The sequence below is a fragment of the Carassius auratus genome, chromosome 2, assembly GCF_003368295.1.
Source record: "Carassius auratus strain Wakin chromosome 2, ASM336829v1, whole genome shotgun sequence".
Lineage (NCBI taxonomy): Eukaryota > Metazoa > Chordata > Actinopteri > Cypriniformes > Cyprinidae > Carassius > Carassius auratus.
The window spans coordinates 22,030,746-22,047,073 of record NC_039244.1 but is presented as its reverse complement, the minus strand read 5'-3'; the positions used below and the strand labels follow the sequence as shown (position 1 = coordinate 22,047,073).

General features: G+C 37.0%; 2 protein-coding genes across 2 annotated transcripts in view; one reads left to right on the top strand and one right to left on the bottom strand.

Annotated features, from left to right (window-relative positions):
* Positions 1-768: 768 nt before the first annotated feature.
* Positions 769-3,770, bottom strand: LOC113120765 (tripartite motif-containing protein 29-like). The gene is made up of 6 exons (XM_026290798.1): positions 3,044-3,770; positions 2,783-2,878; positions 2,339-2,572; positions 2,076-2,235; positions 1,547-1,605; positions 769-1,149 (listed from the first exon to the last, which is right to left on the bottom strand). The coding sequence occupies exons 1-6, from the start codon at positions 3,632-3,634 to the stop codon at positions 1,111-1,113; spliced, it is 1,179 nt and encodes a 392-aa protein (XP_026146583.1). The 5' UTR covers positions 3,635-3,770; the 3' UTR covers positions 769-1,110.
* A 231-nt stretch (positions 3,771-4,001) lies between these two features.
* Positions 4,002-16,328, top strand: part of LOC113120749 (unconventional myosin-X-like) — a 45,391-nt gene continuing 33,064 nt past the window's right edge. Inside the window, exons 1-2 of the mRNA XM_026290774.1 lie at positions 4,002-4,369; positions 14,903-15,001. Coding sequence (XP_026146559.1) covers positions 4,349-4,369; positions 14,903-15,001 — 120 coding nt within the window. The 5' untranslated portion in view covers positions 4,002-4,348. The remainder of the gene's footprint in view (positions 4,370-14,902; positions 15,002-16,328) is intronic.

The window sequence follows — 16,328 nt, the reverse complement described above, 5'->3', positions numbered from 1 at the left end:
CTAAAGGTGTGCATTATACCATATTAACTTTATAAGTATGAGACCCAAAGTGCTAAAACTTGCTAGGATCATGCTAGGAGTATGTTAAAACATACTAGCAAGGTCATTTACTAAAACATGATAGAAAAACACTAGTATTATGCTCACTAGAAACATTTTTCAACATGATAAATCATGCTAGCATTGTGTTAAACCATGTTAGAATCATGCCAGTAAAATGTCAAATCATGTTAATATGTGCTGTGCTAGCTACAAGGTAAACAATGCTAGCAAGAGATATTCAGTTCCTTCTGATCAAAACAGATTGTTTTTCTCTCTAATAATATTGGTACCTCATTTTCACCTCATTTCCTATGTTTGATGAAAGAAATACAATGCAACAAACTTGTCTGTAAACACTTTATTTTAGTGTCTGTTACACAAATGATAATAGGCCCTATTGGTTGTTATAACCAATAAAAAATCAATCTGATTAAATATTTCAGCTCTAATTATATTGAGTGAACTTGTTTTTAATAACACAAGTTCAGCTGTAGTACATTGATTGACTGATTAAAGCTGTTTGACAGAATTGTTTTGCAGTCTACTGTATGTATCATTTATTCTGATAATTCACACAGTTTCACAAACGAGTCACCATAAAAGCCAAACCCAGCATAGAGAGGCTGAGTGAATGTGGTCTGGACTCTGTGGATGAGGGTCATTGTGTCAGAGACGCTGTAGAAGGAAGAGAGTTCCTGCACTGTGATCCACATACACTCCTATTCTAGAGGAGCTGGAGGCTACAGGGAGTGCAGTCCCTTCATTATTATGCCAGAATGAGCAACAAGAGTCAGAGCAGAACAAACTCCAGGACTGATCATTACGTCCAAACTCACATGTGTCACAACTGTCATCATTATCATCCCCCTTCCATTCCTGCTGATGCTCTTAAATGACACTGATATGTCCACATCACCACTCCACTCAACCTCCCAGTAACAGCGTCCACACACACTCTCTTCACTCAACACCTGCTCCACAGTGTCAAATCTGTCTGGATGATCAGGATAACTCTGTTCTTTAGAAGTGGATTTTATCACTCTGTTCCACTTAGACAGACGGAGGTTTTTATGTACCGTGTTCAAATCCACTTGAACTGGAAGAAATCTGATGGAGACAAAACACAATCTACATCAAAATAAGAAATCTCATTTTAAAATATTAACATAAATCAATTGTGTTAAATCAATAAAAACAAAACAATGAAACAAGGTGCTGTGAACATTGTTAGGTGTTTTGCAAACTGTTTCTAACCACATGCTTCTCTCTAAACTTCTGCCTAAAAGATGCCATTAGCCTGTGTTGGAAAAATCAGCTCACAGTCACTTGTGGGGGCATTTTATGTATGGTATTCAAAACGACAATTACCTATAGCACCAAAATTGAATGGAAAACTGTTTTACTATTGATATCAGATGATGAGTTTTCATTGTGGCAAATCTTGAATATTAATATATGAAGGAGTGTGTCTTGTGAGTGTGTGCTTGCTTGTTTAGTAACTTACACTGTAGAAACTCGTTCCTTGTTTGTATTCAAGGGTGGGAATGATCTCAATATATTTTGCTATGGAAATCAACAAGACAACGTTGTGTATATTAATATATACATTTTAATACATGTTGTATTTCAACAGTAGATTATGCATTGTCTCGGCCTCAGACTGCAGAGCTCGAATCAGCTACATTCGACATGGGAGGCAGGTGTGGTTACAAAAAGGACCCTGAAGATCACAGCCTCTTGTATCAGATGCTAGTGCTAGTGTCTTGAGGCCAGGAGAGTGAAGTTTACTGCACTGCCTAACAGTGGCCTTTGTTACATAATCACATTTCTTCTGTGTCGTCTGTAAACTGTTCACATTAAAATGTGTCTTTTGTGCTCACCGGTCTATAATTGTGGTCATGATTATATTTTACGCTAAACACTTGTGTTCAAACTAAATAAGACAATGAACCAGACTTTATACCTGCTTTATGAGACTACTGTATGTGATGCATCACTTATGTCTGAGAGTAAATGAACGATCATTGCTTTACCTTTATCATGAATCTTTTCTATCTCCTCTCTGCAGAAATTCTCCAGTTTTTCTTTCAGATGAGACACAGATTTACTAACATCATCAAAAGAGAGGCGAAAACTGACAGTGATGCTGGGTGAGTTTGTAGATGCAGGAGGAACCGAGAGAGACTGGAAACTCTATAAAGACACAGAAAATGTCAAAAGAAACAAAATCTCTGTTCATGATACTGTACTCTTCCCTTTCTGAAGACCACTGTCCTGTTTGTCAGATCTCTGTTACCTGGAGGAAATGGATGTGATTGTCTGTGTGTGAAAGCTGCTCCAGCTCAGCATCTCTCCTCCTCAGATCTTCAATCTCCTGCTCCAGTTGCTCCAGTTGTCCTTCAGCTCGACTCACTTCAGCCTTTTCCTGATCTCTGATCAGCTGTGTCACCTCAGAGCGGCTTCTCTCAATGGAGCGGATCAGCTCAGTAAAGATCCTCTCACTGTCCTCCACTGCTGTCTGTGCAGAGCGCTGTCAGGACACACAGAGAGAGAAGCATCAGAATCAGTCCATTCACTCAGCTCTTCCTGCTACCTCACACAGTCTGTTCCCCACAGTGGACTTCAGTGGGACTGAAAGAGCTCCAGCACTGGCTCCTCACTGACTGACTGGAGGAGAGTCCTAACTGAGTCTGAAACAGCTCTTCAGCTGCCAGCAGCTGTTCTTCTGCTCAAAACTCACCTTGTGAGACTCTACTGCCTCTTTCAGCTCCTCAAGCTCCTTCTGTCTCTCCTGGATTCTCTCCTGATATTTTCTCTGCATTTCACCCAATTGTATCTGCAGGAAAATAAAATAATCATAAATCTGACAGATGTTAACACATGCAACAAACAATTAAAGCCTCATGAGATCATAGTGAGAACTATTTTAAAAATATTTTTTTTACTATGTAGAGATAGGCGATTATGAAGTCATTATGTAGCATACATTCTGAGTTCGTACCTGTTTCTCAGTCCTCTCTGCTGCAGCTGATACAGTTTCATGGTTTTTGTGTTTATCCAACATACAGAGATAACATATACACTGTTGATCAGTACGACAGAAAATCTCCAGCAGTTTATCATGTAGAGGACAGATCATCTCCTGCAGTTGTCCAGTGGCATCAGTCAATTTGTGTCGCTTTCCAGAGTGAAATTCTTCATGACGTTCAAAATGGGATTGACAGTAAGATTCCAGACACACCAGACAGGACTTGATGGCTTTGTTTTTGTCCCCAGTACAGATGTCACACTCCACATCTCCAGATCCAGAGTGACTTTGAGCAGGACGAGCAGCCTGGAGTTTTGTCATCTTTAGTTTCTCCACTACTTCAGCCAGCATGGTGTTTTTACCTAAAACAGGTCTAAGAGTGAAGGTCTGTCTGCACTGAGGGCAGCTGTAGACTCCCTTCTGATCATCTTGATCCCAGCAGTCTGTAATACAGCTCATACAGTAACTGTGTCCACAGGGAATGGCCACTGGATCCTTCAGTAGATCCAGACAGATCGGACAGCTGAACTGATCCTGAGCCAAAGAAACACTGGATTCTGCCATTTTACTGAACACAGACACAGCTGGAGAGACATTCACAACAGTTCGACAGCAGTTTAGTTTCGATTTCTCTGAACTGAACCATTTCCTGGTTCATTGTCTGAAACGCATGCAAAAGTGCCAGTCAAATAATGAATACGACCACTAGAGGGCGGTCTTGTACAGAAACTCACACCAACATTTATTTTTGCACGCAGAAATCATCTGAAGGGAATGCCGGGCGCCCTCGCCACGGGAACAGCAGGAGGAGCGCGCGAGCGAGGCCAGGATCTCCAAAAGTTCCAGTAGTTTTTGCCGTTCAACCCGCGCGGGGGGCGGAGTCAACATACAGCGAGCCGACAAACTCTTGGAGTCACTGCAAACTTGACAGGAGACGAAGCTCTCGCTGTTTACCGAGGCGCGTGTCACACCGGCATACAAAGTGACTTCGCGCCGCGTCTTTACGTCTTTACCGTTACGCTGCGGCTTTACGAGCTCCAGTGTCACTGCGCTTGGGAAGTATTCAACTTTTTCTTCCTTTCGTGACTGGCAGGGGGACATATGATAGTTTCCAACATCTGTATGGTCTGAAACAAAAGACGTGTCGCGAGAGAGAAACAAACTGGCTTCAGTGGTCAGCTTCTAGGCTGCATGACACTTTTCGCTCTGTTGTGTTACACTAATGGTTCAGATGGTTGACTTATATGAAGACCTCGGAGATTCATAATTATAAGGTCAATGGATAACTTTTTCACCGAGGTAAGTTGGATATGAAAATACTTTTCATGTAACAAGGACGTTCTGTTTCGGTTCTAGAGAACAAATATATGATAGACACAATACCAAACTGGCGGTATATTTCTATATTCTTTCATACTTCTCAGTATTTGTATGTTTATGCGCTGAAGTTGCTTAAGTTGATGTAATTTATTTAATGTTCAGGACTGTGTGTGTGTGTGTGTGTGTGTGCACTGCACGCGCTCGCGACCTTGCATCTCTCCCATTGGCCCGGTCGAACTGTTGGGTCGTTCCCAGCGGAGCTCACAGACATTTCCTTACCTTTCGTCTCGTTTCCCCCTTTTAACATAAAAGTGCGTCATCTGGTGTTAAAATGTATGTTTTAATGTAAACTTTTTAATTTAAATATTTTGGTCAGTTTTCAAATAATTTGTCAGTTTCATCTTATTTATTTTATAAGGAAAAAAGCAGTTTCATGTCTTTTCTTGTTTTGTTCAACTGGTTGATGGTAATATAGGATTTAGAAAGTAATTAGCATTAAGAAATGCATTGCGTTTTAGAGAGTAATTAGTATAGTAACCTAATTATACTGCTGAAGATCTAATTAGTAGCTAGTAATCAGTTGCTTCTTTAGAGTAACTTACCCAACACTGATAATAATATACATTTAAAAATTTTACGATAGTTCTATAAATTACATGAAGAAATAAATAGAAATTTAAGTAGCCTATTTACATTATTAAAAAATTAAAAATTCATTTTAAGCTTTAAAATTGTCATTTTTAAATAAAGTAGTTAGTTAGTAAAAGTTTTATTAGCTGTAACATTCACTAAAATAATAATATTACTTTTGTTATATTAAATATATACACTGAATTTTTTACATACATTTATTAAATGAAAATATAATAAGGCAAATCCATGAAAGTATTGCCAAAAGGTCATTTTGTGTAATGCTCGTCAGGACTGATGTTGATGGAAATGAGAATAAATGCATCCCTTGTGACTTGACTGTGTTATAAGTGTGAGATGAGGATCAGTAGCACGAGTACCTCCCTTAAGCCAGCGTCTCATGAGTCACAAGTGAAGGCTTCTAATGTTGCCTTGAGGTGGATCATTAGTCCTCTGGATTGCACTTTTCACCTGTGAAGGCGTAACACTTATGAAATAAATCATTTCAGTAAAACATACTCACCTGTACTGGCTCTGAAACATGGATTTTAGGACATTATAGTTTTTAGATGGTTAGAGAGGGAAGCACAAAAGCAGTGGGCTGCAACTGCACCAGCTTCACACAATAGTGTCAAATATCTGCCAGTTGCTGTGTATCAAGCCTGCGAATCGGTTCTGGACAAAAGGAGCAGTCTTTAAAAAGAGCCAGAGTTGTGTGTGCGGAAACAGATTCAGCCGGAGCATGCGTGCGGAATGTGGGGAAGAGCGGAGCTCGTGAATGCCTGTCTCACACACAACTCTTTTACATGACTGAGCTCAGAGAGGGAGAGAGACTGCGTGATTCCTGTCTCACACTCTGCTCTTCTGTATGTCGAACCTCTCAGAGAGAGAGTCCACATACTAATCTGCCATTTTTTTTTCAGCTTTTTGTGTTTTTGGTTTAGCATGAATGCACATGCATTTCTGTTTGCAGTTATGGTTGCAAGCCTGCATATCCGTTTTGTTTTAGCTATGTTTGTGTATGGTCGTGTTTGCACAGCAGCGTCGCTGAGGTTATTGCCTCGCTGCAGTCACTATAGGCGGAGTGTATTCAAAGGTAAAGCTCTTTATTTTCCTGTGAACTGGCCAATCAGAGTCGCAGGGACTGTTTGACAGTTGTGTTTTAGTGCAGAGGAGCGTGACTCTGGGAAAACAAACAATCCAGGTGATTCTTTTTTCCTGAAACAAAAGTCCTATAGAGGATCAGAGCTACTTTGGGTGCACTTGTGAGGTCTCATGCACTAAGAATTAGATTATAACTTTTATTAAGTAAAAAAATAAAAAATAATACATATATTATAATATATATATATATATATATATATATATATATATATATATATATATATATATATATATATATATAGTTTGGGATCAGAATTTTGTGATTGTTTTTCAAAAGAGTTTCTTATCTTTATATAAAGGCTGCATTAATTAGATAAAAATACAGAAAAAGATGCAATATTGTGAAATATTTTGATGTAAAATAATCCTTTTCTATTTTAATATGCATTAAAATGTAATTTATTCCTTTTCATGCAAAGCTGAATTTTCCGTATCATTACTTCAGTCTTCAGTGTCACATGATCCTTAAGAAATCATTCTAAAATGATTAAGGTATTTATTATCAGTGCTGGAAACTGTTGTGTTGCTTAATTTTTTTTAAACTTTTTTTCAAGATTCTTTGATGAATAACAATAATTTATAAGAGCATTTATTTAAAATAGAAATCTTTTCTAACCATGTACACTACAGTTTTTTTATTATGTATTATGTTCTTTTTAAGTTTTTATCCATCAAATAATCCTGAAAAAAGTTTAGCAGTATCCAAAAAAATATTTGACAGCACAACTGTTGCCAACTTAGATATTTCTAATAATAAATTGGAATATTAGATTGATTTCTCGAGGATCATGTGACACTTTATAATGGCTGATGGAAGTTAAGCTTTGCATCACAATATATATATATATATATATATATATATATATATATATATATATATATATATATATATATTAAAATAGAAAACATTATTTTAAATTGTAATTACATTTTGAAAGATTACTGTTTTTTTCTGTATTTTTGATCAAATAAATGTAGCCGTGATGAGCATGAAATACTCCTTTAAAAAACATGACATGTTTTATTGATCCCAAACTTTTTACCGGTAGTGTATTGCATAGTTATATGTGTTTTATAATAAAACTTTCTAATATAATCTTCACTAACACCCCCAAAGGGAGGTTTTGTCACATTTAACTTACTTCTGGGGACAGTTTTGTTCTCAAAGAGTGGAAAAGTAAACCTCACACAAACTCGGTTATGTACCCCCACAGGTTTCTTCATCTACTTTGTGTCAGGTCATCCTTCTTGTTATACATACACACACACACACACACATGCATTAAATCTTGTGAGTAGCTTAATGATTACACAGCACAGTGATTCAACGTAGGCTTTAACAAGAAACTCAGAACAGGAAAACCCCTTATGCTGATAAAGAGAAATACTGGAAGAGAAAACCGTTAGTGGATTTTTTTTTTTTTTCATTTGTGTTCCATGTTTCTGTTATGAAAAGTAAACCAAAAAATAAAATAATTTACTCAACCCTCTATAAGACTTTTTTTGCTCCTTGAAACTCAAAAAGAGAATTGTCAAATGATGTCCTGAATGAATGGGGACTGGAACTGTCAAGCTTTAAAAAGAAAGCAAAACTGCCAGTAAATTGCTTTGTATGACTCATGTCTGATATTCCAAGTCTTCTGAAGTCATAAAATAGCGTTTCGGTGAGAAATAGATAAAAATGAAATCGTTTTTTTTTTACTGATAATCTTCTCGAGTGAGCTGTTGTGACTGTATCCAGGCAGTGAACTGAACTCGAATCGAATCACTCGGATTTGTAAATGAATCATTTTTACCTTTTTTAACCAGATCCGTTGATTCATTGAAAAGATCTAACTGAAAAGAACTGTTATTTTGCAAATAGCCATTTCTTCTTTCAAGGAGATCTCTATTCAAGGTTTGAAATATTATGCACATCTTCTCGACAAGTCAAATGGACTGTCACACACTTTCAATCTTGAAAACTTCAGTTCCCAATTTATTGTAATTGCATGGAAAGCATTTGCCAGGTCATTCTCCCAAATGTCCCTTTTGTGGTTTATAGAAGAAATAGTTAGAAGTTAAAATGAGGATGAGTACATGATGACAAATTTCCTTTTTAGGCTAAATATTCTTTTAATGTTGAGTCGTGTCAATTAACACGCAAAACTAAATGTTTAATTTGTTCCTGAATGACTAAAGCATTATAATCACCAAACAAAGGGGAAGAAAACAAGAGGACTTCCTTTTATGATTCATAACAATTACAAACTATGAGGCTTCTAAACTGTGACCAGGTACAAAGTACATCTGCATACAAATGCATGCATGCACGAAAATTGGTCTTTGTTCGGTGTGAATTTATACAGCTCTCTCCCGCGTTCACTCTCGTCATGAAGTATAAACACACATTTTTCATTCTGCAGAGAAAGAGAAAAGTAGGTCAGGCTGCAATGCAGTGTATATGAGTGTGTTTGAGGGGGGTTGCTTGGTGAAAGAAGTTTGGTTATAAGTTTAGGAGAATGAACTGTCTGAACATCAAGCCCAGCATGTGAGAGAACTGAAGTTTAGGTCTTTGGGTTGGAAGTATGCAGGAATGCCCTTCATCACAGGCCTGCCTTCGTGTTGACCCAAACGATATCTGATCCCTCACTTCCTGCAGTCAAATGAGAGAAAGAAACGGGGACAGAGAAAGAGCAGTGGAGAAGAGTGTGTGCATGTGTGGTAAGCTCTAAACATGCTCCTTAAGCAGCAGAGATTACAGAGTAACTCTGGTCTGTTTCATCCTTTACTCCGCCCAGCCTGCTCGCCCTCCAAAACTCTGATTTTATTTTAAGATTTAGTTTAGATTCACAATACAAGGACATGCATGCACACACTGCACTTTTTAACTTCAAAGTGAGGTTTTTCTTTCATCGGAACATGAAACAAAATTAGGAAGGGTCAGTGATGTTTGATTTGGGTGTCTTTGTGCATCAGTTATGTGCATGTGTTGTTTTAGTTGGATTCTTGGTACCTGTTTAAATCCGTGATTCCCTTGAGTCATCTGTTCTAGCACAGGAAGTGAATATTGGCCAGAAAACCTGGCAGACATGTGCAGTACCATTCAAAAGTTTTGGGTCTGGAATAGGGATGTCAAATTTCGATTATTTCCATGATCGATCGTCGTTTAAATTAACGATCAATTAATCGATTAATCGTTAACCATAATACTGCAAAATGCGTCTATTGCAGGCACGCAGTCAGCGGTATGACAGGATGTGCAAAAGCCACACACACACACAAAACGCTTTCTCACTTGAATTAAAGAGGTTTTAGTCTGAATAAAATGCTAGTAGCAGGATTATAAAATGAATAGATGCGATTATGATCATTTGATAAAATGAAGAGAGCGCGCCATACTTTTGAGGTCATTTTACTTTGTTGACAGTTTCCAATCCCGCACGGAGAACGCTGAACGCGCCTCTTTAAATGGTTTTGTGGTTCTCGTTGTTGTATTTTAAAGCACAATTGCAATGTTTTCAACTGACATTATTGTATTTAAAATAAAATTATCCGAAATGTGGAGCGCGTGTGACTGCGCTGCACATTAAGTGAACATCGGCGCTGCTGCACCAAAACACAGTTGCTCACATTAATTTGATCCTGCTGGATTCTGTCCTAGAAAATGTCCGGCATACAGCGCATTAGATCGTGACAGTGCATGCGTGCTGACGAGGATGAGCGAGCGCGGCTTTGGCTAGATTTATTTGGAGGTTATTGCTCATGTCTCATTCGGCACAAATCGAAATGTTTCCATATTCGCAATGTATTTGAATGTTAAACTATTATTTATAATGTAAACTAGGCTTGTACTTAACACGCATTCGCATATAGACGGAAAAGATGATCCACATCATATGAGCAAAAACGTCCTTGGAACAGCAGAGTGGACCGGTATACTACGGTCTATTTAAACTGACCAATGTAACCTTTTAATGTTTAGTTGACTATTTTATTTTGATAATGAACAGACTGCGATGTAAGTTTGAATCGCTAGAATATACGTGTGCAGCAGGCTCCAGGGCGATCGAAACAGCTGAGAAATTAAAAAATATATATATTTTCCGCAAAAGTGTTTACTTTCATTTGTGCACACTCACAATAAAAACAGAAGATTTGTGCTCCTGTAAAATAAAGCAAACAAACAGAATGCGTTGTCATCCTTTTTTTTTTTTTTTTTTTTTTTTTTGTGAACTTATGGAGCGCCCACACTTCTGTTTTAAATCCGTTAATCTTAATTATTTAAGTCGGATATATTTCGCATAGCCTATTTAAAAATAAAAAATAAAAAAAAAACATGAAAACAAATTGTTATTTTTATGTTGGGCCTATTACTTAGTAGGCTATAAATTTTCCTTAAAGCATCCCATTTTGTCCCAGGGCTTAGAACCTGTGCCCTAGTCAGGTCCATGCAGAAACTTGTGAACGATGCTCGGCGTCACCGTTTAGTGACAGCAGTGAATGCTCCAGGAATGTGTCGGTCACAGCGCCTATTAATCGCTGTTTTGAATCCAGCAATTATTTATTTAGAAATGATAAGATCTGATTATGACAAGTGTGGTATAAAAGCTTTGTTTATTAGAGGAATAATAGGTTAACTGGAAAATGTTAGATCGCGACCATGCTTTTGGACCCCATAGTCTTCATTTACGCGGCTTTGTTCTGGTTTGCCGGTTGGTCACGAATTTCCACAAATTCAGTATATTTAGGCATTGTTTCTTTTCCTAAATCTTCATAGTCTAACCCTCTAATTTCCCAGGTTTATTTTATTATCTTTCGCTTTTAATAACTGTTTTCGCATCTCTTACTGTGGTAAACATGGGAAGGGAAATTAAAGATTTCATGAATTAAGAATTCGTTCGATTTATTAATTTGTTCCCTTATTTCACTTAAATCATGGGTTATTTAGGGAACAAAATTAATGAAACATGGACAATTGCCACATTAATAATTCGTAGGAATGAATTAACAAGTTGTAGGAATGAATAGACTATCTGTCCTGTCACTGTGTCCCGCAGCCCTGCAAAGCGCACGATATAAAACAGTTATCTGATGAAATGATTAGTAACTACATTTCTATTGCATTTAATGTTGAAGAACTTTTATGTTGTTTCTATTTTAATGTACTTTAAAGTTTAAATCACATTAAAAGCTTAATTTGTACATTGTGAATGAATGATGATGCTTTTATATATCGTCACCGTCACTCACAGCCGCTCGCACGTGTTGAGTGCGCATGAGCCGCACGCAGCCCAACATTGAATGGGTTAACCGACCATCGACAGCCTTAATCGATTGCATCTCTTATCGACAATTAATCGATCATCGATTAATCGTTGACATCCCTAGTCTGGAAGATTTTTTTGTTTGTTTGTTTTTCTGAAAGATAGTAATACTTTTATTCAGCATTGAATTGATCATAAAGACTTTCTATTATTCAAAGAATTATTATTAAAAAAATTTAGGCTTTCATGGTTTGCACAAAAAAAGTTAAGCAGCACAACTGTTTTAAAACATCAATAATATGAAGAAATATTTCATGAGCAGCATATAAGCATATTAGAATAATTTGTAAAGGATCATGTGACGCTAAAAACTAAATGGGTTCTGAAAATTCAGCTTTGACATTACAGAAATAAATTCAAATAGTATTCTATTTGAAAATATATTCAAATAAAAAAAATATATTTTAAATTGTAAATAGTGTTTCACACTATTACTGTTTTTATTGTATTTTTGAGAAAATAAATGCAGGGTTGGTGAGCATCAGAGATGTCTTTGAAAAACGTTAAAAAAAAAAAGATCTTACTGACCATAGACTTTTTTTTTTTCTTTTCTTTCACTGTTTCTCTGTACTCTCTTAGTGAGTTACAGTGAGGGTTTTGTGTAGTCAAATAACACCTAAGGGATTTGAAATATAATTTTAGATCTGTTGGTTTAACTTCACAACAGTTGGACTGAAGCGTTTACATAACATTTAGGTTTTTGTGTCATTTCAAAAGGTACACTAAGTTGGAAATCAGTTTGAACGTCTAAGCAATAATTTTGACTCAAGATATTTCTGAATTAAATATGATTGGAGTATTTTTAACTGTGAAGTGTGAGCATGGGAGTGTTAAAATCATAAACTGATTACAGTTGTAATCTTCTAATATTTGCAGATAAACACGAGACGAGGTCAAAGCTGCTTAACTCAAAATATGCTTCTGTCCAGCAAAACACACACACACTCAAGTTCAGTGCCTCAACCACCACGCACTCCTGGATGTCCCCAAAGTGAGGTTTTGTAAGTTTTAGCAATCTTCGAAGGGCAATTTTGTTCTCCACATTGATCAATTCAAACATTGATCAATTCAAAAGTTTCTTAACATTCATTTCTTAACCTGTATCTCTAGAGATGCAGTACACATTAACCAATCATGTGGAGATATGTGTTTTTAGGACTGTGTCGAGTTTACCATTAAGCTCTTGAGTGAAATGTTGGGAAGCATCCTGGTTTTCTGCAGAGATGGTGAATTGGATTAGAAGTCCTGAATTCCTGAGATAAACTTGGTTTAGGGAGGAAAACAGCTTCCTGTTTGTTTAGGTTAGAGATGCGCTAACTTGATGGGGCTGACTTTGAGTGTTGAGGATTTAAAGTCATTTGAGACAAGAGCAAATCCAGTACAGAGTTGATTTCTCTTGAGACAGTAAACATTGACTGTTAATACTCAAAATGCTCCATGCTAAATTATTCATATTGTAACCTTTAAAAGTTTCATTTCCTCTATGAGTGTATTTCTTTTTTTTTTTTTTTTTGGCATTTGACATGAGCACATCATTGATAAAATCACTTCCTGTGGCCAAGCTGCATAGACTAGTTAAAAGTTGGTTACATAAAAACGTACTGTAGCTTGGTCTAACTTGAATCCGCAAAATAAGACTTCTTACTCCTTGCCTAACTGCTAGTTAGTTAAACTAGTTCATATAAGACACAGTCTTAAGATAGTGGCAAATTTATGAAACTAGCCTTGTCCAATTTTTTTCTGTTCTGTCTTTCTCAGTTTGTCTGTATTAGTTTTTTGTAGCTACTAACTTTAGCAAACAAGTGGTAGGTTAGCGAAAAGCCTGCATATGTGCATAGTCTGTTAGAAACCATGAAGATGTGCACATGAAAGTAATCAGAGAGAAAATAACTTAAATTGTCTATTTCCTCTACAGACCTTTGTCTTTGTCTTACCAAACCAAAGTGTTTCTGTGATTACTGTGGCCTTTCAGGTTGGAGTAAACTGTGGATTTCTATTAGAATAATCTTTACACTTGGGCTCCAGCAAACAGCTCATTTAACCACTCAATCTGTTGATTAATTTGATCAGTTAATCGGACAAAAGGCAAATTTTATTTCCTGTGTTGCATTGAAATAATTCCACATCTTGCCAAGTGCTCTCTGTCAAATAACATGTAAACTGAAGGCCATAAAAAATACAAGCCAAAAAAACCTCTCCTGTCCTAAACTCTTGTCAGTAGTTGAGTCAGTATTGCTCAAAACCGTGTTGTTTTGACACTCTTTCCGGTGGAATCAGTCTTAGAATGGTTAAGTTACTTATAGTTGTTTCTGGATATTATGCTGGGTTTGGAGAAAATGTTCAACTGTGTGTGTCCAGCTGCACAGCTGTTCTGTTGCAGTTTAGTCTGATCATTCAGCAGTTCTGTGTCTGTGTTTGTGCGTGTGTGTGTGTGTGTGTGTTTCCGTTCTTCTAAACTATAAAGGACTGTTGAGTTTATACCACTGCCTGCATTAGAAGTTGAGAGAGGATGACAGGTTAACAATGATGAATTTGAAAGATTTAATAATCCAAATTAACGTTTTTAAGAGTATTTATTGATATTCACAAGGCTTTCAGTGAATTTTTCACAGTCTAAATTTAAAACTTGCATGTTAAAAGTTGTTGTTTGTACTGTGGTCAGACATAATCATTTTGTTGTGTTCATGTTGTATTTGATTTATACTTTCAGTCTGATGCTTTCAATGTGGAGAATTTAGTGGTAAAATATATATTTAGTACATTTTAACTAGTAGTATATACAACTACTATACCCATAACGCAATGTAGCAATGGACTGAAGTTCTGAACACAGCGCTGCAGTGTGTGTGTGTGTGTGTGTGTGTGTGTGTGTCCGTGTAAGTGTGGAATGGAGTTAAAGTTCAGATGTGTCTGCTTCATTGGGGCCTCACAGCCAGTCAGGCCTGTTCAGATCACCATGTGTTTCTTCCATCAGCATGTACACTTTTAGTGTGAGTGTGTGTGGCATATGAGAGAGAGGGAGGAATTTGCTATAATAAGGTACAGTTATTGGTAATTATTGGTCTTAATGAGGAGAGCCTTCCAAAAAAAGATATTGCTCAAAGGTTTATTTGGAGGTCTTTTGGAGACCCATGTGAAACTAAAACCAGAGATCTAAAACTACAAATACCAAGATGTTAAGATCTATGATTAAAAATACAGCATATTTTAACTCAAAAGTTGTCTATTTGATTGTTTCTGCTATTTGTTAGGGATTTTTCTGTATCACAGAATGCTGTTAAAAAGATCCTTTCATAATTTCTCATTTCATTTCAAGATCCACAATTCCATCTAATGCATGGTTTTTCAAACAGTTGTTGTGTTTCTGCTATTTTTCAAGCATTTTGCTAAACAACATTTGTGTGTTTGATAGGGTTGTCGTGTATGGCTCTGGGTGGAGGATGGTTATGTCCCCAGTACCGTGGACTCATGTTCTGGTGGAGTGGTGGTCTTTAACACCGACTATGGACAGGTAAGTGGGGGTGGGGGTGTATGCATTACACAGGAACAATGGCTTAACATCTGCTCTGTGCACCTTAGATAAAAAACACACTGCTGAACAGGTGTCATGCTCTCATTTTACACAAACACACACTTCTCTGTGTACACGCCTGTTTAGAAAAGACCAGCAGGCTGCTTGTCGTCATGGAGCCCATCAGGTACACAGAGATGACCAGAAACAGTTAAGCCTGTTTCTTAGCTGAGCACTGTCTGTGTTTGTGTTTTAATGTGTTTTTTAGTCTGTTTCTCATCTTCCCACATGTATATTAAAACACACACAACTTGCTTGTGTTTCTGGCTTTTGTTTCTGGTTTACAGTACCATCAGTGGCCCATCTGTTACCTCCAAGTTGAGATCAGAATCTACATAGCTTAATAAAGCAATAAACACCTTCTGTTTCATCTGTGCATTTCAGTGTTTTAAGCATTGGTTTTAGTTGTATTGTTTTAATAAAAACAGCATTAATAACCACATGCTAAACAAATATTTACACATTTATTATTAACAATAACTTTGTTATAATAATCAGTTAGCTGGACTTACCAGGAAAAAAATTAATTAATAAGTGACTAAGTGATGTGACATTCAGCCAAGTATGGTGACCCATACTCAGAATTTGAGTCCAACCCTCTAACCATTAGGCCACGACTTCCCCTAAAATAAAATAAATGCACATTAAATATTGAATATACTGCTGAAATAACTGCTTAAACCAGTCTGAGATGGTTTGCTGGTCTTAATTGATTTAAATAAGTGCCCAGCTTGATCAAACTGGTGCTCAGCTAGTTTAGCTCATCAGCAAGTTGGTCTTCTAGGTCTGACCTGTTGAAAGGAGTCTAAAACCAGCAAACAGACCTTCTTGCGCAGACTAGGTGACCAGCTGAGACCAACAAACCATTTTAGGCTAGTTTAAGGGAGAAAAGAAGATAGAAGATTTTTGTCACGCCCCTGGACTGTTTTGTTGTGCTCCATGTCCCAGTTTCTCCCCAGTCTGATTAGTTTGATGGTTAATTTGATTCCAGGTGTGCCTCCTTAGTTCCCCGTTATCCTGAGTTTAAAAACCCAAGTCCATTCTGTTTGTATTTGTCGGTCTCCTTGTTGAATGGGCTCCTTGTTCTCCGTTTTCAATGGATTATTAAAGACTATTGTTCGTGATTACTTCAGCGACTGTTCGTTCCTCGAGAATGTGACTATGATATGAGAGTGTTGAAACTTGTACAGCTATCTATTAAATTGGTTGGCTGGGAAGTTTTGAAAGTCATTGTAAATATTGCCAAATAACTTTCCATCAATGTGCA